Genomic DNA, 26903 nt, shown 5'->3' on the forward strand with positions numbered 1-26903 from the left:
GTGGAGATGGCTCCTGCATCCTCAGGGAAAGGAAAGGGACCTGCTGCCTCAGGACACCATAGCAAAGGTGTGTATCAGCTAGGTGTTGCCTCAGTGCTGGGGAGGAGGGGAAAACCCAAGACTGAGTCCAAGGGTGCCCATGGGAAGAGCAAGCTGATCCTATAACTGAACACAGCTGGGGGGTATGTGCAGCTGGGAGCAGGGCAGGAGGGATAGGGATTTTCCCTTGGAAAAGCGGTCTTGAGATAAACTAGCTTTAGAGGCCTTTAATGTAATCCCATTCTGGCCCTTCAGGGGAAGGCCTTCTCCAATGTAAGCTGGAGGAAGAGAAGCAAGGTCTCAGGGTGCAACCTTTTGGGCTGTTTGGAGAGGTCGGTGTCCCCTGAAAAAAGCAGGGAGGAGGCAGGGTTGTCTTTGTGCAGAAAGGGAACCACTCCTGTATCTCATAAAGAAGTCTGTGTCTGAGGAGAAAAGGAGATGGGGACTTGAATAACAGAGCTTCACAAGGATGTTTCCACTTTATTTTAAATTGCACATGTGAGACTAAATCTCAGACTAGGAGTCAGTGATTCTTCAGTGAGCAAAAAAATCCCCTCTGTAATCTCAAAGGGGAGCCTTGGAGGGGAGCAGTATCCCACCAGCCAGGCTTGCACGGCCCTAAACACCAGTTCCCGTCTTCCCTACCAAAGGAAATGCCACAGTGCCATGCTCCTATCCCTGAGGACACACAATCACTGTCTGCAAGCAAGAATAACCCCTTCCCTCACCTCAGCAGCTCCTGGCCCTGCAGGGACAGGGCCAGTGGCTGAGGCGAGAGGAAAGCCAAACACAGAGCCAAGAAGGCTGCCTGGGCTCAGGCCAGGAGGGAGGTCACTGCTGCCCACTGTGCAGGAGGCGCTGGAACAAGGAACCATCCTTCTTACTTAGGCGGGTGGGTGAATCCAGCTCTGCCACTCTCCCAGCTTGCATCACCAGCACGCGGTCAGAGTCCATGATGGTGTTCAGCCTGTGGACAGCAAACACCAGGACACACACTGATGGATCTGAGGAGAAACCTTGGCTACTGCTTACCCTGCTGTTAAGGGGTGGCCCAAAACATGCCCAGCACCAGGATCCGCAGAGCTTCTCCCTGTGCACTCAGGGACACGCTGCAGTCCAGCTCCCCAGAGAGCCTCTGCATACTGCTGAAACGCATCACCTCTTAGGAGAGCACAGTGATGCCTTCCAGATACTGGGCACGGCAGGGCACCAGGAGCGCAGAGGGAAGCTCTGTGAAGGGAAAGCTCAGGGCATGCCCCATTGTGGGGTTGCACAACATGTCTCCGTCCCCCCAGGAAAGTTATTGAGTTGCTTCTGTTTGGCTCCACATTTCCTCACCTGCCACGTCCTGAGGGCAGCAGAAATAGACCTGTGCATCAGCTGCCATTCCCCAGCAGTCTGCCATCTTTGCTTATGCTGCCACCACCAGTGGATTTGTAGTTGCCAGACTACCAACCACAGCACCCGCAGCACACGTATGCGCCCAGGTCTGCCCAGATTGCTAGCAGGGCAGCAACCTCTGGCCCTGGGGAGGCAAGACAGGGCAGCAGGAATGCCTTTGCACAGTCATGCACTGTTCGGTGCCAAACTACAGCCCTACAAAGCTGCAAGTCACAGGGAAGACACTGCACAGGATTTAAGCAGGTAAAAAGCATTATGGAGTTCAGGACTCTGGTTACACATCCATCCCCAAAAGAGTGCCAGGCTGTAGCACTGGAAGTGACCCGGACAAGTACTGAGTCCCTTCCAGTCCTAGATTTCACCCATCCAATTAATGGTTCACCCAAAGCTGAATGGCATGGAAGAACCATGGGTACAAAACAACCCCATCACCACATTTCCCTTCTTACTGCTCGTCCCCATCTCCCTTCGTCACAGTGGAAGAGGGGCTGGGGCCATCTTCAACCCAGTCTTGCTGCCTTGTCTAATGCCACTCCTTCCTCTGATGGTTCTCCTCTCTAATTACTCCTCCACCAGAGGTGGCCTCTCTCCACCCAACCCAAACATACACCTCAGCCCACAATGCCTTTACCTTTCTACTCTATTTATGCATAATATCCCTAATGTAGGAACCGCATTCCCTTCAAAACCCTCCTCCCTCCCTCTTATCTGATGTATTTAACAAGACCCACTTGATTAACTTGCCAGGCCCAGCCCACCCTGCCTGTCATCCATCACTCCCACTTCTGTGCAGCAGGACACCAGCCCCTGCCACCTGCTCATTTGATTTTTATTTTTGTGGTAACCTTTGTGTTTTGAAAACACCCTCCATACAACTGCATAATCCTCCTCCAAATTGTCCTCCAGTTGGCAAGTGTGGGAGCACTGACTAATGCTAACCCATCCCTTCTCAGTATCCACAGTATTCATGTTTTGCCCTCTTCCCTCCGCCTGAAACCATCTACTGCCCCTACTCTCACACTATATCTCCCAGCTGTGGGACAAACACTGCTGCCCTGTCCTGCCTGGGCATTGCCCTGCCTACTGGCACTGGGTACAGGCTGGAACCAAAACTCACAGGTTTGGAAAACAGAACTAGCCAGCATTCAGCCTCCCTGGCCAGGAGCTGGCTACAGCCCTTCACCACCGGCTGTCCTGCAGTGCCCTCTACTGAGCCAAAGACACCTTCTCTTCTCGGGTTTCCCATGCTGCACCTGTCTGTAGGATAGTCTTCCATTGCTCCTTGACCTAATTTGGCAGAACCACAAGGTCCAATTCACTGCCCCGGTCCCAGTAGGCAGTGCCATCTGCCATATGATGCGGCATTTTGGCCTTTGCTGTCCCCCGATTTCTGGGTACAGCATTTTCACATCCAGTTGTTCCCAGAATCCAGGTGCTAATAAAGCAGAAAAGGCAAATAGGCAAGGTGCAGCATTTTGCACTTAAAAAGCCTCATCATGGAGACCTCCCTGTTCAACTCAAGGCCCAGGCATGGCAGGTGCAGCCACCACTTCCCTGCAAGTGGGGTAGGATGAATTTAGGCAGAGTGCTGCTTCCTCCATACCTGTGAGCAATTGTCAAAACAGTTTTGTCAGCAAAGCGCTGGCGGATGGTCTGCTGCAGCAGTTGGTCTGTCTTCTGATCCACGCTGGCTGTGGCCTCATCGATGCACAGCACCTGCCAGGGACAGAGAGTGAAGGGAGCTCCCAAGCACCACAAAGGACACCCCAATCCCTGCCTAGGAACAGCTCGAGAAGGTAGCACAGGACGTCTGTTCCCATCACACCCCCAACTCTGGAGCGCTCTGCTGTGCTGTCCTCACACAGTCATCAGCAGCTTCCCTCCCCCTCGCTCCGATGGAAGCGGGGCACTCACCTTGGCCTGCGTCAGGAGGGCTCTTGCCAGACACACCAGCTGCCTCTGTCCCACGGACAGACTCTTTCCCCTCTCTCCCACCTCGCTGTCCAGTCCGCCTGCAGGGGTCAAGCTCAGCAGTCAATCCACCAGGCTCTGTGCCAGGTCCCAGACACCTCCCCAAGTCTGGGGTTTTCCCAGTAGCACTCAAAACCCAGATCCTGCTCAGGCCCAAGCCTTGGGAACTGGAGCCTTTACACTTGGACAGAAGCAACACCTGGTACGGAGACGCCACAGTCCCCTAGAACTAGGGGCTGGCTTATCTCTCAGATTCTTCTCTAACATCCACCAGGGCCTAGACTCATCAGCAAGATCCCACCACCTGATACATCTCCCACCAGTTCCTTGCCATTAAATCTCAGGGAATGCCACTGAGTCACACTGACCTGTTCCCATCCTGGTCCTAGCGTGGCCTCACCTAATCAGTTCCCTACTGCATCCACCTGGCCCCTTTTCCTCAGCTCCCTGACTGAGCTGAGGCCTTCTCCCCTCTCCCAGTACCAGGGCTCACCAGTTGCTTCTTGCTGGGTTCAGACTCACCCATCTGAGTAATGGCATCCCGCAGGTGACACTGCTCTAGCACCTCGTGGAGCTCAGCATCTGTCCGTTTTCCCTGAGGGTCCAGGTTCTCTCGGATTGAGCCACTGAACAAAAACGGATCCTGGGGGATGATGGCCAGCCTAGATCTGCAAGCAAACGAGAGCTGAGGGCTCCTGGGGTGGGTTCTGCAGAAAAGCAAAGGCCTCTCATTTTTTTTTTTCTTTCCTGGGGTGGGCTGTCTTGGCTTGCTGCATATCTTAGAGGCGCAGAGACATGGGTCACATATTCAGCCTGGTTTCCTTAGCACAGCTGTTCATAAACAACAGAGCAACTCATAAGAATCTGCCACAATCAGACAAGAGGATGCCATGAGAGGACGCCCTTTACTCCTTACTCTTCCCTTTGGCATCCAACCACTGACAGCTCTCAGCCTCCGGGTTCCCCCGGCTGCCCTCCACTCCGCTCAGCCTTCCGTACCTCAGCTCCTCCAAGCCCACCAGCTGGCTGTCAACACCATCCAGGAGAATCCGGCCTGATTTCGGTTCCAGCATGCGAAAAAGGGCCAAGAAAAGGGTGGATTTTCCAGATCCTGTGCGACCCACAATCCCCACCTTCTCTCCAGGGTAAACTGTGAAGCTCACACCATCAAGTGCATTGGGCAAGCCTGCTCGGTAGGCCAGGACCACTTGCTGGAACTCCACAAGCCCCTGGCTTGGCCAGTCAGCAGCAACCTAAGAGGGGTACACAGGTGAGACAGGGTATGACTGTGACTTGCTGTCATCTTCAGCCCCACATCCTCACAGGCCAAGCCCCATTCATCCCTTTGGATATTTGCTTGGCTTCTGACCAGACCTAAACACACAGACCAACTCCAACTTCAGCCCCCTCCTAGACTTTTCTCTCTAGCTTGGACCTATCACCCATTCTGCTCTCCTACCCCTTCCCATCATTCCAGCCTTCAACAACTCCTGCCAGAGATTCATTCAGGGAATGAACAGGTAAAGGATGAACAATCAAGGTGGTTTCTGTGAGTTCGGGCCTTCCACCCATTCACTGGAACCCTGTGATCTCCCCAGGAGGCAAGCGCAGGCCACAGAGCCAGAAGATGGGCCAGTTCCTGAGAACATATTTGAGCTTTTACCTGGACAAGTTTATCCTGGGGCTCCATGGGGATGTCTGTGGTGTATTCCTCTGTCCGCTCCACACTCACCATCATGGTCTCTGTCAGAGTGAAGCTGGAAATGAGGCCTGAGAGCAGGTTTGTGACAGACAGGGCGTATGAGAGCGCCAGGCCCACAAGTCCTGCGAGGACAAAAGCATAAGCAAGAACATTACTGGCAGGGAAGGAGCTGGAATCTTGGTAACACGACAAAGAAACAAGGGAGTCTGGGATCCCACTCGAGGATGGGGACACATGGGAGGAGGGACAGAAACTGAAGCACTACACTGTGGGTGTCTTGTAGAGAGACATGGAGTATGAGCTCTTGGTCTTACTCCAGTGTAAGAAGATGTGCACCTCTGGGCTAGGAGAGGAGGAATCCCTAGGCCACAGCCTAGGGGTGGGCACAGAACAATCCCTGGCAGCCTACCTGGATTTCCCAGTTGCTTCTGGTGCTGGATGATGGCAATTCCTGCAATAGCGGTAACCACAGCGACCCCGATCATCTGCAGGCGGATGTCCAGCCACTGCATCGCAGTGTTGCTGGCAAAGAGGCAGCGCTGGTTCTCCTCCAGGCGCAGCTGATTCTCCAACTCAAACCTGGCAGGCGCACAACAGAGGATCGCACCACTCAACCTCCATTCCTTCTGCCCTAGACCAGGGGCATTCCTGCCATCCTATAACCAGCCCCACATCAGGAAGGCCCTTGTCTATAAAGCCAGAGCTCTGGCTCTCTGGGCGTTCTTTCTTTCCACTCACCTCTGGGTTGCCCGCATGGCTCTGATGCTGCTCAGTCCCGAGAGGGTCTCTGAGAAGTGAGTGTAAATAGGAGACAGGGTGACACTGTAAAGACGCTTGAGCTCCCGGGATGTGCGCCGGTAATAGCGCTGGATGGAGAAGTAGAGGGCAGCCAGGGGGAGTAAGACCAGACCAATCCAAGGGAGGCCATAGGTGATTATCACCAGCATGCCCAGGAGCCCGTACATGTTGGCCAGGAAGATGTTGAGAATAAATGGCAGGCTATCATCCACGCAGTACAAGTCTGAGGAGAAGCGGTTCAGGATCCGTCCAGTTGGTGTGGTGTCAAAGAAGGTGACTGTGGCCTGGCAACAAGGGAACCAGAAAGTAAGTCAGTCAGCTGCAGCAAGATCCAGCCACAGAACAGCACCCAGGAGAGCTGCACCAAGGGAAGCAGATAAGGCCACAAAGGGCTGGCCACCACAGCCCCCTTCCTTTCCTCAGCTGGAGAAGAAATCCAGCATCTACCCACAGCCAAACAACTCATGCTGTTCACGTGGAAAAAGGAAAGAGCCCTTCTGTGGCAAATGGCGCTACCAAGATCGCAGTCACTCAGCTCCTATACTGACCCACCAGTAGCCAGTGAGACAATCCTCTAATCCTAGCCTCTAATCCTATCTTCCAATCCTCTAATCCTAATTCTAGCCTGAGGAATCAAGGAAGCCCATATTCTAAAGAAAGTTAACCGGCACACGCCAGCATCAGCCCTAAATCTTGCTTAATGACTCCTTCCAATCTCATCTGAATCTGAGCTCATGATCCTGCAAAAGATACTTTGATTCAATTGGCCCTCATCTGGGCTATACATCTAAGCCTAATGAGCGAATAGATGCATGCGGCAGCCATAAAACACCCCTCCATGGAATGGAATGAGCTTTACAAGACTCATTCTGCAACCCAGCTCATTGGTCCCTTGTGCTGGCTGTGGTGCAGCCCTTTTTGGACATAGTCCTTACAGGGAGCTCATCAGCTAGTACAAGTAAAAACCCTAATCCACCCCCCAAACCCTTACTCCCAACTATGAAAAGAACATCATGGCAGAGTGACTTGCAGGAGCCCCAGCCTGTCCTGGGCTTTCTGACTATTACCTTTAGAGCCCTCTGGAGCAGTCGGTTGTGAATGACAGTGGCAGCACGGATAGTGCCAAAAGCGAAGAGGAAGGCCCGAAGAATGGTGAAGAGGGAGTTGGCCCCTGCAATACTTCCATAAACTATCAGGTAGAAATTCACATCCAGCGAACCATTGGAAGGGACTGAGGTGGTGTCCAGAGCTTGAATGGGGGAGCTGGAACACAAAAGGATGAAGATTATGAATCTGCCAAGGTCTCCATGACAGTAAACTCACAGACAGGGTATGAGAGCCCAGGGGCATACTCAAGGGGAAACCAGGATACTTCAACCTGATACTCCTGTGAGAGACCACCCCTTTGGCATGCTGGGACAAACACTCCAATTACTATGCAGCTAGAGGTCATCCATCAGCCCCAGGAATAAGCCCTTTGAGCACCTCATCAGGTCAGAGATCTTGATTCTCTTTCTTTGTCAAAGCAGACACACAGATCCTTTGCAGTGGGGTGGTCAGTTTATCCCTGCTATCAACAAGGATCTTCAGAGGAAATGCACTTAAGGGCAAAATGGGAGTGCGTTTCCAGTTTCCTTTGGCATCTCCTGATCAGCATTCACTTACACAAGCCCAACAATGGAGAAGAGAAGCAGCTCTGGAGAAGGCGGGGAAGCTGAGCAGACCATCACAGAGGTATTTGCTGTCTGGGATATGCTGGAAATCCAGTGTGACAGCCACCAATCTGAGATATTTCTGGATGCTACAGAGAAAGACAGACAGCATAAAGAGGGATCCAACCTTCAAATATGCAAAAATGAAGCAGAAAAGCTGGAGGGGAAGCTGCTGGACAACTTTTGTTATTGTCTCACTGCCAAGTCTAGTCCTCCCCTGCCTTCATTCTACACCGGGAACAGCCTTGAGCTGCAGCAGCGACAGGACAGTGCTAGAGGAGCAGACATGCAACTGCAGCAGTGAGACTGTCAGATCCTGTTCCCACATGTGCCCCCTCCCAACTGTGCTACTTGTTTGGGGAAAAGGGGTCTTCCTGCTGCAGGGAGACTGATTAAACCCCTGGCCTCTTTTCTTCCCTAGACTCCACACAACCAGGGAACGAGGGGAATGTCTAAACAGAGATGTGCTGGTGAGCCACTGCCTCACCTTGCATCAGGAGCAGTGAGAAGAGGATGGACAATGCCAAGCAGCTGCCCACTGCCAGCCAATATGCCTTGTACACCTGAAAAGCCACTGCCCCTTCTTTCTTCTCTTCCTCCTTGTGGATGAGATGATTGTTTTGGGTTGATTCTTCTGCCTTTGTCTCTACAGTCTCTTCTTGGCTCTGTTCCTCAGGGGCTGTGGGAATGGAGGCAAAAGCAAAGGTCAGTGCAACATAAGTTCCTCCCACAGCTGCTCCTGGCTGTGAACAGAGCAAGTCTAGGCTATGAGGGAGACTTTTCTTCCCTCCTCTCTCCCCTTTCAAGACAGGTGCCCCAATCCTGGCAGACCTTCATCCAAACCTGGACCACAAGTGGAACAACAGATTCAAATATTACTCCAGACCAATCCCCAACAATATGTGGGCCTCCTCTCCCTCTGTGTACACGCTACCCCACAGATCAGCACTGCCACAGCAGAGCAAGGTGGTGGGAGCTCTGCTCTAAGGCCAGCAGCCATCAGGTACAGGTTCTGTCTGAATGCTTAGCTGAGCTGTGCTGCCCCAGCCACCCTCAAGCTCACCAGGTACAGACCTTTATCCTTCTGCCTCTTGTCCGTATCCTTGAACTTGGGGAAGGCTTCCACAAGTGGCAGGATATCAGCTGGTGTGCCTGAGAAGAGAGATGCGCAAATGCTTCAGAGTCTCTGAGGAACAGATGCCAGCTACTCACTGCCTCTTGCTATGAAATGGCCCAGTTTTGTTCTCTCATAACTTTCCCTATTTTCTCTCACAGAACCTGCACCCTTGAAGGCCCCGCTCCATGGAACTTGCTGTGGCCTTCTGCCTTATCAGCTCCCCACCTCTAGGATTGTCCCGTTTATTTGTGCATCTGCACGTTTCCTTCCATCCTGTCTTTCCTCACATGCACTGTCCTCAAGCTCCTTATCATTGTGTTCCACGCTAGTTAATCCTACTCCTTTATGTCTGTCTTTGCTCAAGCCATTCCAAGGCACAAAGGCACAAAGGCACAAAGGCACAGAGGCACAAAAGAATGCCTGAGAAGACAGCCAGTGTACCTGTCTTAACTATCCTGCCGTTGTCTATCAACAACAAGGCATCGGCCTTCTCCAAAAACTCCGTCCTGTGAGTGCAAAGGATCCTGGTCTTGTGTTTGAGTACTCCAAGAATGCATTTCCACATAAGATGGTTGGCTACGTCTGCATCAACAGCAGCCAGGGGATCATCAAGGAGGTAAATCTCTTTATCCTGAGAGGGAGACAAAACACAAGGATACAGCTGCTGGCCCTGATGGAGCAGGCAGTGCTGTAGAGAAAAGTGCAAGTGCCTGTGTGGCACACTGCCAGCACCTTTAGGCCAGCACAATGCAGTTTAAGATGTGCTGCCAGAGCACATTGTACAGCTGGGTGCTTCCAGCTTCTTTACATCTGACTTGGCACTGGGCACAGTCTGCCACAGCATGACTGCTTTGCTATTTACCTGGTAAACAGCTCTGGCAAGGGCTATTCGAGCCTTCTGTCCCCCACTGAGTGTCACACCATTTTCACCAACCTCTGTCTGGTCACCGGCTGGTAAAGTCTGAAACATTCCAGAAAAAACATTTAGAAGGGACAGAAAACTACTGGGAACTCAAAACCAGAACACTGGGATCCCTCTCCTGCCTCTGGCAGTAATTCCTTAGGGTGACACTTCACCAGAAATTATACAATGCAACAGTCTATACTGCAGACAAGTGGCAAACTTGGCATTTATGCAACTAAACTCTCTTATACTCCAGAAGAGGGTATCCAGAATGTGCATCTGAACTGCACATTGAGAGCAACTTTTGGTCTGAGATAACCCTGAAATGGCGCCTGGGAATTTTCTGGGAAAGCAAGAGCTGTGCCTGCACCAAAATCATGCCAGGACCCATCCAAATAGTTTAGCAGTAAAAACTACAGAGTTTCAGTAGCTGGAAATAGTTTCCTCTTGATTTTGTAGCATATGCATAGTCTATTACCTCTCAAATAAAAACCTTGCTTTACAGAGTATTCACAGCTCCTGCCAAAGCAAACAGGAGCTCCTAATGCTTGGCACTTCAGAAAATCAGGCATCAGGTTATAAACTGGGAGGAGAAGGCTAGCTTTCTACCATATACAACAGCCAAGTTTACTGGATAATATAGCCATAAGCCTCAAACCTAGAATATCTGTATTACTGACGGACCACAGAGTCAGCCCTTCCAGTTCCATGGGAAGTTTCCTCTGATCAAAAAAAAGCATCAGCTACTTATATGTTCTGCCTGAAAAACCCAGCAGTCATCAGCTCTGCAAGAACATCTCCTTTTCCCAGGATCAAGAACTTTTGTCTCAGCAGCAGAAACCATACAAAGTGCTACCAGAGTGACTTCACGAGAAAAAGAAAAAGGGACCAAGTATGGCCTGGGATTGGTAATGAGAGTAACCCTGTGTGACTGGGACATTGGAAAAGCAGTCTATTAGCTGAAAAAGTGAGAACTGCTCCCAGTGAGACTCAGGCTGGATGCAAAAGCTGGCCAAGAACCCCCAGACAGGTTTACAATTTAGGTACTCACATTCAGGTCCTCAGAGAGGGCACAGGCCTCCACCACTTCCTCATACAGCCTGGCATCATATTCCCGCCCAAAAAGAATGTTCTCACGGACAGTGGTAAACTGTATCCAAGGCTCCTGCGTGGCCAGACCAAATCCTTGCTCCAGGTCACAAACATACACTCGTCCACCTTGTCTGCAAGCACAGAAGTGGGTGGAAAGGGCAACAAAGGAGAACTGCTGGCAGATCAAAATGTCCAACAAATAGGAATAGCACTGGATCGTCCCTGCCTGCCGTGGCACGGAGGGACCAGACAAGGAAGAGTCTTTAGGCTACTTACTTAATGAGCTCTCCAGTGATGGCTGCAAGCAGAGAGCTTTTGCCAGCGCCGACCTTCCCAACAACCCCCAGGAGCATTCCCTGCAAAGGGAAATGAAAAGGAACAACCTGATGCGCTAATACAGGGTGGTTTGTCCAGATTCTTGAGCCACAAGTAGCCTGTAAGAAAGCTGACTGCTGTCTTAAACTAGGATTATCTCACAGGTTCAGCAGCAGAGCTGGGTACAGTTGCTGGGTTAACCAGACTGCTGATATGGCAGGACACAAGTCTGCAAGGAGAGTTAACTGTGGAGCCTAGCTGTGTTCCCTGCCTAGTCCTCTTCTGCAGCAGTGGTGGAAAGCAGAGGGAGCTGGTTCATCTCTTGTCTGTAAGCCATGCCTGGATCTCCTTCAGTACCCTTCGGCTCTGAGAGATGTGACATGTGTCCCGTGCCTCTTGACCAAGAGAAGAGGCACACATATATACATGGCTCATAAGACCACAAAAACATGAAAACATGTCACCCCTGCTCCATTATTTGGCTTCTCTAGTGCCATTCTTCTCCATTACCCCGTGCATCCTTGCTCACCTTTCTCACTGACAGGTTCTCAATGTGCAGTTGCAGAGTGCCTGTGGATAAGGGCTCTCTGGTGCTCTCCTCCTCAACTGGTGCCCATGAGAAGGCTGCACATCGCATCTCCACTGCAGTAGCAGTACCTGAAGGGCTATCTGCAAGAGAAAAGCAGAACAGCATTGCACTACTATGAGAAGGCCAGAAAATTAAAGGCACCTGGTGTAAAAAATACTATCAGCTTTGTTCCCAAATGGATGAGACCACAGACAGGGCACCGCCATGATCCCCTTGACCCAGCCACAAAATTAGACACTTGCCTACTGACTTGCCCTTAAACCCTTCCTCCAGCCCTCCCGTCTCCAGCTCCTGCTAGACACACATGGTGACCTGCTGGCTGTCAGAGAGACCCTGTAAGGATAACCCGATTTTATTATTCATAGAATCATAGAATTGCCTAGGTTGGAAGGGACCTTTCAGATCATCTAGTCCAACCATCAACATAACTCTGACAAAAAAAACATCACTAAACCATAACTCTATGCACTATGTCTACCCATCTTTTAAATACCTCCAGGGATGGTGTCTCAACCACTTCCCTGGGCAGCCTGTTCCAATGTTTAATAACCCTTTCTGTGTAAAAATTTTTCCTAATATCCAGTCTAAACCTCCCCTGGCGCAACTTGAGGCCGTTTCCTCTTGTCCTATCACCTGTTACTTGGGAGAAGAGATCAATCGCCACCTTGCTACAACCTCCTCTCAGGTAGTTATAGAGAGCAAGAAGGTCTCCCCTCAGGCTCCTTTTCTCTAGGACAAACAATCCCAGCTCCCTCAGCTGCTCCTCATAAGACTCGTGCTCCAGACCCCTCACCAGCTTCGATGCCCTTCTCTGGACATGCTCCAGCACCTCAATGTCCCTCCTGTAGTGAGGGACCCAAAACTGAACACAGCACTCAAGGCGCAGCCTCACCAGTGCTGAGTACAGAGGTACAATCACTTCCCTAGTCCTACAGTCCACACTACTCCTGATACAAGCCAGGATGCTGTTGGCCACCTGGGCACACTGCTGGCTCATATTCAGCCTGCCGTCGACCAACACGTCCAGGTCCTTTTCCACTAGGCAGCTTTCCAGCCACTCTTCCCCAAGTCTGTAGCACTGCATGGGGTGGTTGTGACCCAAGTGCAGGACCTGGCACTTGGCCTTGTTGAACCTCATACCATTGGTCTCGGCCCATTGATCCAGCCTGTCCAGATCCCTCTGCAAAGCCATCCTACCCTCAAGCAGGTTGAAACTCCCACCTAACTTGGTGTTGTCTGCAAACTTACTGAGGGTGCACTCCATCCCCTTATCCAGTTCACTGATAAAGATATTGAAGAGAACTGGCCCCAATACCGAGCCCTGGGGAACACCACTCGTGAGTGGCCACCAACTCCATTTAAATCCATTCACCACCACTCTCTGGGCCCGGCCCTCCAGCCAGTTTTTAACCCAGTGAAGAGTACTCCCATCCAAGCCATGTGCAGCCAGTTTCTCCAGGAGGATGCTGTGGGAAACCGTATCAAAGGCCTTACTAAAGTCCAGGTAAACAACATCCACAGCCTTTCCCTCATCCACCAAGCAGGTCACTTTGTCATAGAAGGAGATCTGGTTTGTCAAGCAGGACCTGCCTTTCATGAACCCATGCTGACTGGGCCTGATTGCCTGGTTGTTGAAGGCGAAAGAATGGCAGGGACCTCGCCAAAGGCAAGGAAGGAGAGGAAGAGAGCTAAGATGGCTCAGGAGAGGAGCACCCACTCAAGCCTTTCTGACAGGCAAAGCCAAGGTTGTTGATGACTTCAATGTCAGAGGAGCTTTGGACAGAGGAGAGAGCAGCTCCTTCTAAAGGGACACTAAGCAGGGCTCCATGGGGACAAGCAATGACCTACAGTTGGTAAAGGTGAATGTTATAGTCTTGTCTCCCATTTTCTACAGAAATTAAGTGCCTTCACTCTGCCTTTGACAATAGAACATCTTGAATCATGGAGTGACAGACAGTTGCCCTCCAGTACTGCCCCTGGGCCTCACATCTCAGCTCTCTACTCCAAATGCTCCCTGCCCAGGGTCCCAAGCCCAGGAGCATCCTTCACCATTACCTAGGGCATAATAAGCTTCCAGGTCCTGGTCCACGAGTTCAAGGAAACGCTGGATTCGATCTAGAGAAACTTTGGCTTCCAAGGTCCCATTCAACACCCACGGGAAGCTGTTGAGGGGCAGAATGAGCATCCCAACGAGGGCCAATGCTGTGAACACCTGCATGGGTAAGGAAACAGCCATGAGTTGGAGGCAGTACCTCCCTTGCTTCTTGTATTCTCCAAACAGCTTCACCAGCAAGAGCCTGAAGAGCTGTGGGGAGACACAGGCTGGGTTTATTTCCCAAAAAAGATGCCTCAGGACTGCAGCCCCACTGTAGACTGTCCTCTGTACGAGACAAGGTTGAAGTTCTTCCTACTACTTACTCACCTTTGTGGCAGTGAGCTGGTGACCCAACAGGACATAGGTGATGAAGATGGCAATGGAGACAACAACAGGCAGTGCTGCCCACAGATACACGCACACAGCATCCAAGTACTTGATGGCTCGTAACTTCTGCAGCTCTTTAGCCCGGCAGGCATTTATCCTGGTGCTGAAGTGCTTTTCCCAGGTGTAAAACTTGATCACACGAATGCCACGTAGGAACTCTGCCATTAGCTGCAGGTAAAAAGGAAAAGCACATAGAGCAACCAGTGCCTGCCTAATGCAGCAAATGCCAGCTAGGCATCTGGACTGGGGCCAGGTTTGCAGTTGCCTCCTGCTAAGTGCCAGGCTAGAGATACCGGGAACCATTTATTGCTAACAAAGACATAAACTCAAGTGGCAGCTACTGGGAACTTTGCTCTCACTCCTTTCACCAGCTTCCTCAGCTACCTGCGCTGTGTATGGCTCAGGAAAAGGTAAAATATTACACTAATTCCCAATTGAACAATGTGCAACACAGGTGAAGGGATGAGCGGAATCACTAGCTCCAGCCTGGATGCCATCTACCTACTTTGGCCTGACAGCACCCTGAGATCCCAACACCTGACTCTCAGGCCTGGTGCTGCCATGACACAGCTAGTCTGTACCCAGAGCCTGACTGGCCTACATCCAGCAGCTCGGGTGTCCCTGTGGCATGCTGTCCTCTCATTCCTGCTCTGAGCTCAGCATGTGCAGAGCAAGCTGAGATGTGTCTTTTTACCTGGCATTAAAGAAAGCTAGAAAGTGAGAGTTCACTCAGCAAACCAATCTTAGAATAGTTGGAAAAGGTCCAGCATACCCCATACAACTAGATGCACCTTCTGTTGGGAAAAGAAATATTTTTAAAGCTCTGACTTGGAGCTGATTTGCTTCATGCTTCCAAAGCATGATGGAAATGGTGAGTGAAAGTGCTGCTCCCTCACTTTAGAGATACAAGGCTAAAAGGTGGGAATCGAATGTTTGACATGTGGCAAGAAGAAAGATGGCACTGCAAACATACAGAAAACAGTGGAAAAGATGTCAGAGGGTGCTAAACTGCAGTGATATAAAACCACTACGTCCGTTATCATTGCCTTTGTCCAGACCGCAAGCCACCTCACCACCGATAGCATTACTGGAGTAGTAGGATGGAAGAACCTCTAGAGGAAGCAATCAGGAGTCCTATCTTAACTTTTACACACAGAAAAGAAACCTGCAAGGGAATCTGAATTAGCCCAGGGGGCAAGAAAAGCATTAGAGGTTTGCTATCTTGTGGCTGGCAAAACTGCATCACCTTGAAACACTTTTGAACCAAGTGCGTGTGTGGGCGCATGCCCCCTTTAGCATTTTTCCCAGCAGTTGTGATTCAATTAATCTGCTTGGGATCATGGCAGGTGGCTGAAAAGCCAATGTTCCAGAGACAAACAGGAAGAAAACATAGTAACAAACTCAGAGAGTCACCAGCTGCTCCTCACCTTGACCCGCATGTCCTTGTGTTTCAACATCCCCTTGTTGTTCATCATGATGCGGTTGGCTATGACCTTGTTAATGGGCACAAGCAGCAGTGCCAAGGCCAGGCCCGTCAGAAAGGCGACTCCCACTTGCTGGTAGAGGAGGTAGAGGGTAACGGAAAACTGGACAGGGAGGCTCCACACCTCATGGAAGCTGAGGCAGAAGTTGACCAACCTACCGGTGTCCGTGCTCATGAAGTTGACAATTTCACCCACGGTGAAGAGGGTAAGGCTAGTGCTGCCAACACGCAGGGCTTTGCGATAGATGGCAGAGATGATGGCAGCCCGCACCATCAGCATCAGTTTGTTCACCTCATAGCTGAACTGGTTCCGCAAAAGAGCGCCCAGGAAGGAGCCGGCAAAGAGCCCGAGGGCATAGAGCACCCCATGGCTCAGGGGCTCCTGCCGTGACTCCATGAAGTTCACTAGCAGGTTCAGAAGCAGAGGACCTGAGAAACCCAGCAGACCACTGGCCAGCTTGAGAAGTCCAAGGGAGTAGAAACGAAGCCCAAAGGCTGCATGAAGAACTGAGAAGAGTCGCACAGCTTCCTGGGCATGGTGTGAGTCATCTGGGGCATTGCTACTCCCATCATTTCCAGCAATGATTGGGCTAGTAAGAGACACCGTCTCCGCCTCTACTTGGTGCGGAGCTGCCTTCTTCTGCCAGCAGGAGTAGAACCGATCACAGACCCTGGCAGCCTGGAGCTGGTGAGGAAGCACATAGACATCCTGTGGCTGGTTCAGCTTCCACTGATAGCCACGTTTCATAAGAGGGTTCATCCAAACATAAAAGAAGCGTGAGAGCCAGCTCTCACCATCTTCTGCCACTCTCTGCTGATCAGGCACTGGGATCCCTGGCTCTGAGATGAGCTGCTCTTGTTGCCAGGAGCGATTGATGGAGAGGAAGTCTTGCCTGCCAGTGGTGGGTAAGAGGTAACCGATCACATACACAAGCAGAGAGGCCAGCTGCAGACAGAGAATGGCGAACCTGGAGGAGGCAGCAGGGTGGGCAGGGGACCAAGCTGTCCTGCTTTGGTAGTACCACACCAGTGTGATGATGAAGGAAGGTAAGGGTAAGAGAGTGAGGAGAGCCAGGACCACAGGGCCCCTGGTAGAGCCATGAATGGACCTGCAGAGGATGAGAAGAGCAAGGCTGTGGGTGAGCCATGCAAGAGCAGCAGTGCCATTGGCCAGCACTTCCAGGTACACAGGGCCCAGCTCCTGCTGAGAAATGGTGGCTGGGACGGTATCAGCAAGGAATAGGCCAGCAAGTACGAAGGAGGCGGCAATTCTGCATCCCCAGCCTGGCCTGCAAGGCGCCCCAGAGCCAGATCTAGAGGAGGAAAGAGTAGAAAAAAAAAATTACAATTGAAATTCTATCACCTCTCAGTCAGTACTCTCCTTCCTTCCTCTCCTCTTCCTCTCTTTATCAGTTCACCCTTACTTAACCTCCTGGATTCACCTCCCTAGATTTGTAACTTTTTCAGACTGCAGGCACCACTAAACTGCAACAGATCAATATAGCTCGGTATCTGATCAAAACCAGAGATTCAGATGCTACTGATACAGTAGCTGGTGATCCAGTAGCCTTGAACAGCACAAAACACTGGGGTGGAAGGCCCCTCAGGCCTTACTGATACTGAGTTAAAAAGAACATATGGTTCCCTCCTTACTGGAATAACGTAGCTAAGTTTGAAATGCTTTATAAGTGGATGTAAACATCTGCTAGGTTTAGTTTGACAAAAGGAAGCCTTGAGGCATTCTATCTTCGAGTAGAATAGATAGGGAGAGATGCTAGAATAAGCTAGTTTTGTGAAAACAAGTGTTGCAAACTAGGCCAAAAGATGAACTGAGTATGCACGAAGACTGAATTCAATCAGCGGACACGGTGACGAAGACTATCAACGACCACCAGAGGACCCTGAAAGACTACCAATGGACATAGATGCGCATGCATCAAGGACATTTACGTATATTAATGAGTTCTAGGTGATAATATGAATATGTTAATAATTTCTGGGCAATGTAACGAATATGTATATTCTGAGTACTTATAATCTTTGTAGTTGATTAACTCGGCGTGCACGCTAGATGGAATGATCCCCTGTACGCCCAGCGCTGCAATAAAGAATGCCTGCTTTCTAACACTCCAAAATTGAGTCTTAGAGAGTCCTTAATTGTGGGCTTATGGTATCACTACCAAAGAACAGCATTTCTCTACAGAAATTTTTTTTTTCAAACTATGATATTTTGTGGTCAAATCAGACTCCAGTTCTTGAGGATTAACAAAAAACAAACAAACAAAAAAGATATCTAATCTCTTTAACACAAATTCTGGATGATCAAATTCTGTGTCATCTGTGTCATGTCTCTGATCCTTGATTTTTCTTGTCTTTGTGGTATTTTCACTAGAAACATTATTTTTATCACTGTTGTTTTCAGTGATGCTGTGTATGTAAAGTCCATAATCTATTGCTCAACAAAAGATTTCATTATCACTTGATTCATTACTTGTGGCCTTTCAATATCAATGAACATTGCCATGTTTATGTATTTCAGAAGAGTATAAACAGAAAAATAATTGTTGATTTCCCAGAACACTTTATTACCTTAAATACATCTTCCACGCAACCTTGGATTTATATCCTCTCCCAGGATTTACATCCTTTCCCAGAGAATTGGGAAAACTGGGAATTTCATCCACTGAAATTCTTTTGAATTATTTTCTGTAATTTTATGCTCACTACCCTCTCTATTCTTTCTGGATCCCTTCTGCAATGGAGGGACCAAAGCTATACACAGTACTCTGAATTAGGATGGATGCTGACACATATAATAGCACTATAATATCGTGTCCTTCTCTAATTACATATTCAGCACATTATAGGGAGATCTAATTTTCAACCTTTCCACCCCACCTCCAGTCCTGCATCACAATCAAGAGCTAGACAAGTTAGTTGTCATACCTTGGAGTGCCAAGGAAGCAGGCACTGACCACTGCAAGGAGCACATGAGGAATCACATTTAACGTCAGCTGATTAAAGCAATGACCAACGCTGCCATGAACCCACACAGGGAGTGGATCTTCTGGGCTGGTCCCACACAAACCAGCCAGGATGTTCTCCATCCTTTGCTGGGAACCAAATGTGAGAGACCGGAGCGCCTAGGGTAGAAAAGAAAAAAACAAACAGCATGAGGTACAAAATTAAGAAAGTACAGCCCCAGTCCGAGGCGGACTGTGATAAGAGATGAACATAGGACAAGAAGCAACTTCCTGGGTCACGCAGTCCAGGACCTGCTACTGCACACTTGCTATTGTATCATCTACTTTACAAAATGACTAAGCACCAGCTTAAAATAAATTATGTTGTTTGTCCCCTTAAGTCACCCTAGGACCTCAACACTGCGGGAATGCAAAGCTTTCTCTTTATTTCCAGGGCGATTTTTTTCCCATGGCCAGTTTATCCTTTGAAACTAACATCAGGAAGCATTTGCCTTTCCCTTGATCACTCTGAAAAAATATTTTCAGCTGCTTAAACAATAATCTATCAATTACATTTCCATCTTCAAAACAATTCCCATGATTCCTTAAGGCAGTGTGTAACATCTGCCAGTGTGTAACGCCATCCAGACGGCAGAGGAGAATGCCGGGGCCCATCCAGATTAGCAGCCGGTACCTCCAGGGTAGCCAGGGCCGAGGAACCCCCCCGGGCTTCCTCCTGGCCCGGGCAGGCCTCGGCTTTACAGCGGCCTCTGTTCCCGCCAGCCGGTCCCACCTCCAGCCTGGGGCGGCTGAGGGCCGCAGGCTCGACAGGCAGGAAGGGGGCACTGCAGCACCGTAGCCGGGGCACCGGGCCCTGTCATGGCAGCCCCCCCCGCCGGCCTGCGCCGGTACAGCCCCGGCAGCGGAGAACCCCTGGCCGAGGCCCAGCCTGGCACCAGCCAACCCCTCGCCGCCCTCCCGCCGCACGACGAACTTTGACCCCCGCCCCCCGCCGTACCTCGGCTCGTCCCTTCCCCGCTCTCACCGCATGGGGAGGAGAGGGCGCGGGGACACGCCCAGCGCCCCCTGGAGGGCGGGAGGACGCGCGGCAGCGGGCGGGCGGTGCGGCTGCCCGGGGACGGAGGACACCGCAGGGCCGGGACGGGGCCGAGTACCGGCCGGCGGGCGGCGAAACGAGGGCGAGAGTCAAACCGGGCGATGTGGGCCAGGGACGCCGCTGGGAGGCGGGAGCGCCAGGCCCCGGCGGCGGCCCAGGCCCGAGGCTCCGGCCGCAGGGTGCCGGGGAGGCGGCGCACAGGGGCCCTGCGGTTGGGAACGCTTGTCGTCCCTTCCCATGGGAGCGACTGGCATCCCTTCCCAAGCAGCTCCAGCTCAGCCGCCTTCAACGTGCCCACCTGGAGGTAGATCGCAAAGCCAGGGAAGGTCAGTGATTCGGCCCAATGGACGAGTCTGAGATAAGGAGAAGCAAACGGCTTAAACACACGCTGCCCCTGCTCCTCAACAAATGTGATTTTCCCCAAAATTCCTCTGGTTCCTTTCTGGAGACCTTATTTATCCCTCCCCTCTTTCTCCTATCAATTTTGGCCCACAGTGCCTGGTGCTCTGTGAGCGTTTCCGACGCGCACCCAGCGCAGGTGACAGCCTGGCAGCGTGACGGTGGCAGCCGGCGCAGGAACACCGATGCACCACTGTGCTTCCAGAAGGCAGCACTGGCAGGTACTGCCCAAGCAGTACTTGTGTGGGTATAAATGCGTGTTTTATGCCTACAGCATTCTTTGCCAATGATATCTCTGTATACCCACAGTGGCAGAGCTCTCCTAGGGCAGTAACAGCCGTGTAAAGCCAGATCGTTACATTAACCTAGCACAATTATCTGAATAACACAAGCTAAATAAATCCACTCAGTTTTACCTATATTGTGCTTGGTGACTAGATTTGTTCAAAGCATAAACGCACCCATGCAAGCAGCATCCCCAAAGGTGACATTCAGCCTTTACTACAAGAGCACATTGCACTGGGGGTGGTGGTGAGTAAACACTCAAACTTCCCAGCCAGGAGAAAACAAACCTGAGAGGACATCCAGCCATCATCCCCTCCAGCCTGTTCTGCAATAACAGGAGCGCGCAGCAAACGTCACCACACCATCTGGCAATTTTAGCTGATACTGGTGATTTTATAGCAGATGCTCTGGATACTTCACTTTCCTAAACCCTCCCCTCAGTACTCTCTCTCTTGCCAGGGAAAATTAGCGTATCCCTGTAAATAATTCATCACAGGTAGAAAACTTTACTTCCAACACGCAGCTCATCAGAGGTACACTAAAGCTTAGAAGCGTCACCAGTGGGGTGCTGAGGAAGGAAAATACCAGTAACATTCCTGTCTGAGAAAACAGCGATCTGGCTGCAGGAGTGAGAAACAGCAGAGATAAGAGCACAAGCTCAGAGGCCACAGTACCCTCTAATCATAGTTTCCTTGAAAGGAGCACAAGGACAGCGCAGTATTCCTAAACCTCTATCTGTATCTCCTTGTTTAATTCTTGTCTCTGAGGATTCTGATTTCTCACAGCCCTGAAAGTAATCTTTGCCTGTGCGTCAGAGTTGCAAGGCTGCCTTTTCATGACCAATCTGGCTACTGATACTCTCCACTGTGTGTATTTGGCCACTCTGCTCTTTCTCTCACAGGTCATACAAAGGTTTCTAGAACAAACTTTCCTATAGAGGCCTCGATAATAAGTTTTATGTCCTCCTTGCTCAAGGAAGCTTCCCTTAAAAAAAAAAGAAAAAAAGAAAAAGTGCTGCGAAAGCAGCAAACTCTCAAGACAGCACACAGGGGATGTGTGAGGCTGGAGCATGAGCTGCACACAATTGAAACTTTCAGATCTCGTGGTTCTGATGTCTTATTTATTCCCAAATGAAAAAAAAAAAATCCCCAACCAACCACTTCCCCTGACCTAATAAGATACCAGAGAAGCTCTCAGATATCAGGACAAAGACCATCCTCTCTCTCACTAATCACCCTCAGAGCTTTTCCATTTCAGCCACATTGCATTCTAGCGTTCTCCTTTCTCACGTGCTGCATTCTGCTTGCTCATCTCTCCTAACCTCTTCATGTTCAAAACCATGAACTTTTCCACTTCAGCTGAAAGACGGACAACTCTCAGATGCCAGGGATCCCTTTTTGCTTCAGACAGCATTATTGGAGATCGCTCATATGGGAAAACGACCATAAAGGGTATTAAAAAAAACAAGGAACCTTAGGAGAATACCAAACCACCCTAACTGATCTGAAAGCACTGATGCCTGTTTTGCCTAAGTACGTTTGAATAGGAGCATGGCAAGAATCTAAATCTTTTTGTGCTTCCTTTTGGCTATTTCCCCTCTTCCTGAATATTGCTGCCTATGACATTTACTGCTATATATTGGACAGATTTAAGATGTGCGCCACAGAGTACAGGCTTGTGGGTATATTGCTTACAAAGTACCTTGCGCACTATAAATAATCATACACCTGACATTTATCACAAAATCAGAGCATTTAAAATGGAAAAAACCTGCCAGCATCAGAGTTAATTTAATCCACCCCCACAGGCCAATGCAGGACAGATTTTATTCATTGTCTATTATCTGGAGTTTTTGAACGCTCTAGACTGATACACTCAGAGTGAGGAAGAGCTATCTGGCACAGGGAGACTGCCCCCCCTTCTCTTACAAGTTTATTTTGTAACAGATTACTTAATACCCCTCCCAGGACTCGGAGTCAGGGAATGAGTGTAGGCTGCATGCCCATTCCACTTCCCAGCTAAAAGTAAATATTGAGCTGAAACAGAAGCCAGCCTAGACAAGCCTTAAATTCAGAAATATCAACCTTGCAATTATAAATCTAAAAATCTCTGAAAGCAGTTGTCTGTTTGGACGCATTTTCTGCGCTCTCAGCCAGGGCTCTGCTATCAGCTGAACCATCCTCAAATTCCATGACGTCAAGGGCAAGGAAGGCTTGATTACTTGGCTCAGTCCAGAATTTTTCATGAACAGGCTGCTTTGCTTGGACCTGAAGACGCAACATACATGTTTTCCCCTGTTTTACAGGGGAAAAGATTAATGCACCGTTCAGAAAACAGAGGAGTACCTTCCTCAGCACCTTCTCACGAGAGCACTCATTTTGTCATAAAAAACCGCAACTTGTCTGTGTTCTTACTAGTAGCCCAGCCACTTAACATTAGAGGGAATGCTGCATGGTTGTCTCACACCCCTGGATCTAGTTTTGACTCAGACGTAAGAAGGTAAAAAATTTTAATCAAGGTCCTATGGCTGTCTCTGTTACTGTACTGCTTTTTAACCTAACGGTCCAGCCCAAATTAACTTCAATTCTGATTTCTGTTTACTTGCTCATACTGAGCTACTGCTTACTTTTTCGCATTCTGTTCTTTTCTTTCTCAACGTTCTTTGCTCCTGTGACTTCAGAGACACCCTATTACCCCAACATTGCCCTCAGCATCCAATTAGCTAAAAATCTCTTCAAGCAGCATGTAATTGCAAGTTCAAAGATGAGCTCTGGAATTCCAAAGAGGAGTTTGGGAGCTGAACTTGTAGCAGAGCAGACTGACTGGCACCTCCTTTGTCCAGTAAGAGTCTGGAGCACCAGGCACAGGCATATTACAAAAAACTCTGCAAAGCAAATAAGGACTTTGCCTGACATTTTCAGTCCTCCAGACAAATTGCAGTGCTTGCTCTTGCAAAGACGTGAAAACTCTCAATTTACTCTGCACCATCGGGCCCAAATTTCCGTACTCATTTTAGGAATAATTTAACTGAATCCCACTATGTCCCTTTAAAAACTTAACTCAGTAAGGCACGTGATTGAAAGATGACAGTACAACTAGTACAGAATGTGCTCATAAACTGTAATTGTAAAGCCATGATCAGTAAGATGACAGGGTGCTACAAAATGCTAATGAGCACTAGTCAGTCAAGTGTTTTTCTCCAACAAATAGATTTTTTCCTCTTCTGAACCCTTTCAACACCACAATACATCTACTAGTTTGCTTCCTTTTTACCATTCCTGAGCAATGTACTTACTGGTGTGCACATACACATTTTAATGAACTTTCAGATTAGTTACTGATATCTGGATTCCTTTACCAGCCAAGTGCTGCTGAAATCTATCACCAGAAACCACCAGGACATCTCCTGTGGACCTCTTTTAGATACAAGGCAAAAAGAATTTAGAAAATATTTTCATGTTCTGGTATTTTGCAAAGCTTTTAGATATTATATGCACAACTTTACATAAAACTGTCAGAAAAAAAATAAAAAATTTGCTGGGTTTCTTGGGTTTGTGGCTTTTTACTCTTGACTTTTGAAACCAAACTGTGGTTTAAAACCATTTTTTAAAACTGACGTAAAGAAAACAACAGCATGGAAGAAGTGTACAAAACCTAACAAGTCCATTTTCTCCCTCTTGCTAGGCTGTTTTTACTTATTTCAGCTGGTGAAACTGAGCGCTTGACGCAGATGCCTGACACTAATAATGCATGAAAACATGTTTTTCCTTTTAATGAAGAAACAGAACACATTTGGGATAATAGTATATTCCTCTTAGCGATAAACTACTTGGACGTGATCTACAATACAAAACTAGAGAGGGAATTCCTACGTAACTAAAAACATCAGGTTTTCTTTTTAGTTATCGTAAAGCACAACTCTGTGCCTCTCCGAGCATCACCAAATCTGCTGCTTTGGGTAGTTAGTTGGAACAGGTTGAGCACCCATTGCCTCCACCATCATTGTGTTTTGCTCTCACCAGAAGCAGATCACCAGTCTGCTGGGCATCTTCAAAGATGAAATTCTTATCCCAGGATACTTAAAATTGAATTAAGGTCACTGACAAACATTATCAACCTTAGGAGAGAAGGGGGAGGAGTGGACAGCGGTAACGGAAAATAAGATAGTCTTTATATAGCTTGTGCTTATTTTGATGATTGGCATAACTGAGCATATTTCCTGAGCCTGCGTAGTGGTGCACTCACTCGGAAAATGTCAAGGTGGGGCAGCTGGTTTTAATACAGAATTGGACCCAACCGCTCCCAGCAGAAATACCTTATTATAGTATCAGACAGACCCCCACCCATCAGAGTGCTGCCCTTTGTTGCCACTGCTGTAAGTACTATGCTTCAAATTATGTGTTATGCTCTAGCAAGTATATTCCAAAAAAAGCCAAACACACAGGAAAAATTTCACTCAAGTCTGCAAAAATTGTCTGGGTCTTCAAATGCAGGCCCTCACATGGCATCTAGCTAATAACAAAATACAATCTAATGCAGGTAACTTCTCCCAGTTTCTAAACAAGATATAAAGGTTCAGGAATTTGGGAAAGAATTTTATCAGAACCTTAATTTCTCTGCATTCATTTCTTTCTCTTGCTAGCCCTTTTCAGTTAATTGAAAACACCCTTACTCCTCCTCACCACAGACAGCCCCCAGCATGAAATAAGAGAAGCGTTTTCATGCTTCACTTATGAGAATCGAAACCATCATACTCACTTGCCTGCAGTAAGCATGGTCGGTAGCGGGTGCTCAGGTGAGAAGGAGGGAAGCAATTCCTCTCCTACCATGGCATCCCAGCTCCCGGCAGGCACAGCAAGGAAATTTGTTCAGAACTTTTCTGAGCAGGAGGCTCGGGCTCAGCATCACCTCATCAAGCAGCCAAGGTTTGCTCCTGAACACACGTCTGCTTAGGGACACCACCAGTTCCAACAAGCTCCAAGGCACAGTGTGGGGTAAAAAACCAAACCCAAACCAAAAACCAAACCAAAGCCCTTTTGCTTTTGGCTTCAACCTAGAGGTTGTGGTCACCACAGGCACGCTAAGCTGTGGCAAGGCCTGGCCCAGGCCCACAGGGCCCCATGGCCCACAGGGCCCCGTGGCATCTCCCCTCAGCCTCCGTGAGCGGGAAGCCCCCCACGGCCTCCCGGCCCTCCCCGGCGAAGCTCCCTCTCTCCCTCCCCACCGCCGCCTTCAGTCCCAAACCGTGAGGGCTGAGAGGGGCCGCGCGGAGAGAATCCCCGGAGGGGAGGCAAACAGGACGGAGCAGCCGAGCGCATCCCCCTCGCGGGCCACCGGGGACCAGAAGCGGGGAGGGAGGAAAGGAAGGAAACGGCGCCTCGCTCCGCCGAGCACGGCGACAACACCCGCCTCCCGCCAGGCTGCGGCCCTGCCCCACCACACACGTGACCGGCGACGGGCGGCCGCCATTTTGTGCGGGCGTCCCCCAGCAACGCCTCCCGCCCCCCGCCCCCTCCCCGGCCCGGGCTCACCCCGCCCCCCCGCCGCCGGGCACGGGGGTGCCTGGCTCGGGAGCGCGCGCAGGGCGGCCGGCGGCGCGCACGCGCGGGGGGCGGGGGGGGCGGCAGCCGGGGAGGGAGGGGGGGGGCCGGGTCAGAGGAGCTGGGGTGCCCGCGCAGGCCGCCGGGACCCCCGGGCCGCCGGCGCCATCATGTACCGCTCCAGCAGCGGCCGCTCCGGCCCCTCGTCCTCGTCTTCCTCCCACCGGCTGAAAGAGGGCAGTTCGTCGGGATCCCGCGCCTCCCGCTCCAGCACATCGGGGCCGGGGCCAGGCCGCGGCCGGCCTCCCCCGCCGCCGCCGCCCGCCGCCGCCGCCGCCTCCTCCTCCTCCTCCGCCGCCGCCGCCTCCGCCTCGCCGCCGCGCTCCGCTTCGCCCCGTCCCCCGCCGCGCCGCCACCGCTCCCCGTCGGGCCACCGCGGCGCTTCCCGCCGATCCCCGTCGCCGCACCGCAGCAGGAGGTTGCCATCGCCGCCGGGAGGACCGGGGCCAGGGGGGACCCGGGGCCGCCGGGGGAGCGAGCACGGAGACGGCAGCAGCAGCCGGGTAACTACTGCCGTGCGCTGAGGGGGTCTCGGTGCCGGGCTTGCCCCCTCCCCCAGGGGCTGTCAGGCCGCGGGGGGTCCCCGCCGCCTCGGCGGACACCGGCGATGGCGGCCGCCGTCCCCCGCGGCTTGGCGGGGGGTGTATCTCCCGGCACCGGCCTCTCCTCCGCGGTACCCCGGCCCCCCGGCTGTGTCCTGGGGTCAGCCGGTGTCGCCGCTGGCGGAAGGGCGGGAGCGGGGGGCAGCGGGGCCCCGAACTTGGCGCGGCGGGGTCCTTGCACCGGCCCCGGGCTCTCCCTGTGCGGAGGGAGAAGGGCGATTTTTTCCCCCTGTTCTTTAGAGAGCCAAATGGGGGGGGGGGGGGGGGGCCGAACCAATTAAAAATAATTGATTTCCATTTTAACTAATGTTTTTCCTTTAATTTCCGTTATA

At 50.7% G+C, this 26903-nt stretch overlaps 2 protein-coding genes across 10 annotated transcripts in view; one reads left to right on the plus strand and one right to left on the minus strand.

The window, feature by feature from the left end:
• Positions 1–505: 505 nt before the first annotated feature.
• On the minus strand, positions 506–26218 carry ABCC10 (ATP binding cassette subfamily C member 10). Of its 8 annotated transcripts, none has more exons than XM_063328784.1 (22): positions 26086–26218; positions 18552–18748; positions 15550–16918; positions 14063–14290; positions 13696–13852; positions 11581–11720; positions 11013–11092; positions 10696–10867; positions 9603–9701; positions 9182–9371; positions 8698–8775; positions 8111–8302; positions 7577–7712; positions 6979–7174; positions 5852–6195; positions 5523–5692; positions 5075–5235; positions 4411–4664; positions 3934–4079; positions 3355–3452; positions 3044–3156; positions 506–1006 (listed from the first exon to the last, which is right to left on the minus strand). In XM_063328784.1, the coding sequence occupies exons 2-22, from the start codon at positions 18710–18712 to the stop codon at positions 871–873; spliced, it is 4620 nt and encodes a 1539-aa protein (XP_063184854.1). In that variant the 5' UTR covers positions 18713–18748; positions 26086–26218; the 3' UTR covers positions 506–870. The 8 variants fall into 8 exon arrangements, with proteins under 8 accessions (XP_063184854.1, XP_063184856.1, XP_063184852.1 ...); XM_063328786.1 differs by lacking the exon at positions 26086–26218 and adding an exon at positions 19587–19958; XM_063328782.1 differs by lacking the exon at positions 26086–26218 and adding an exon at positions 19263–19556.
• Positions 25574–26903, plus strand: part of ZNF318 (zinc finger protein 318) — a 29032-nt gene continuing 27702 nt past the window's right edge. For both annotated transcript variants that reach the window (XR_010070286.1, XM_063328779.1), the window contains exon 1: positions 25574–26472. Coding sequence is in view for 1 of the 2 variants with exons in the window: in XM_063328779.1 (XP_063184849.1) it covers positions 26080–26472 (393 nt within the window). In the remaining variant the exon portion in view is untranslated. The remainder of the gene's footprint in view (positions 26473–26903) is intronic.

This window comes from Chroicocephalus ridibundus, chromosome 3, assembly GCF_963924245.1.
Source record: "Chroicocephalus ridibundus chromosome 3, bChrRid1.1, whole genome shotgun sequence".
Taxonomy (NCBI): Eukaryota; Metazoa; Chordata; class Aves; order Charadriiformes; family Laridae; genus Chroicocephalus; species Chroicocephalus ridibundus.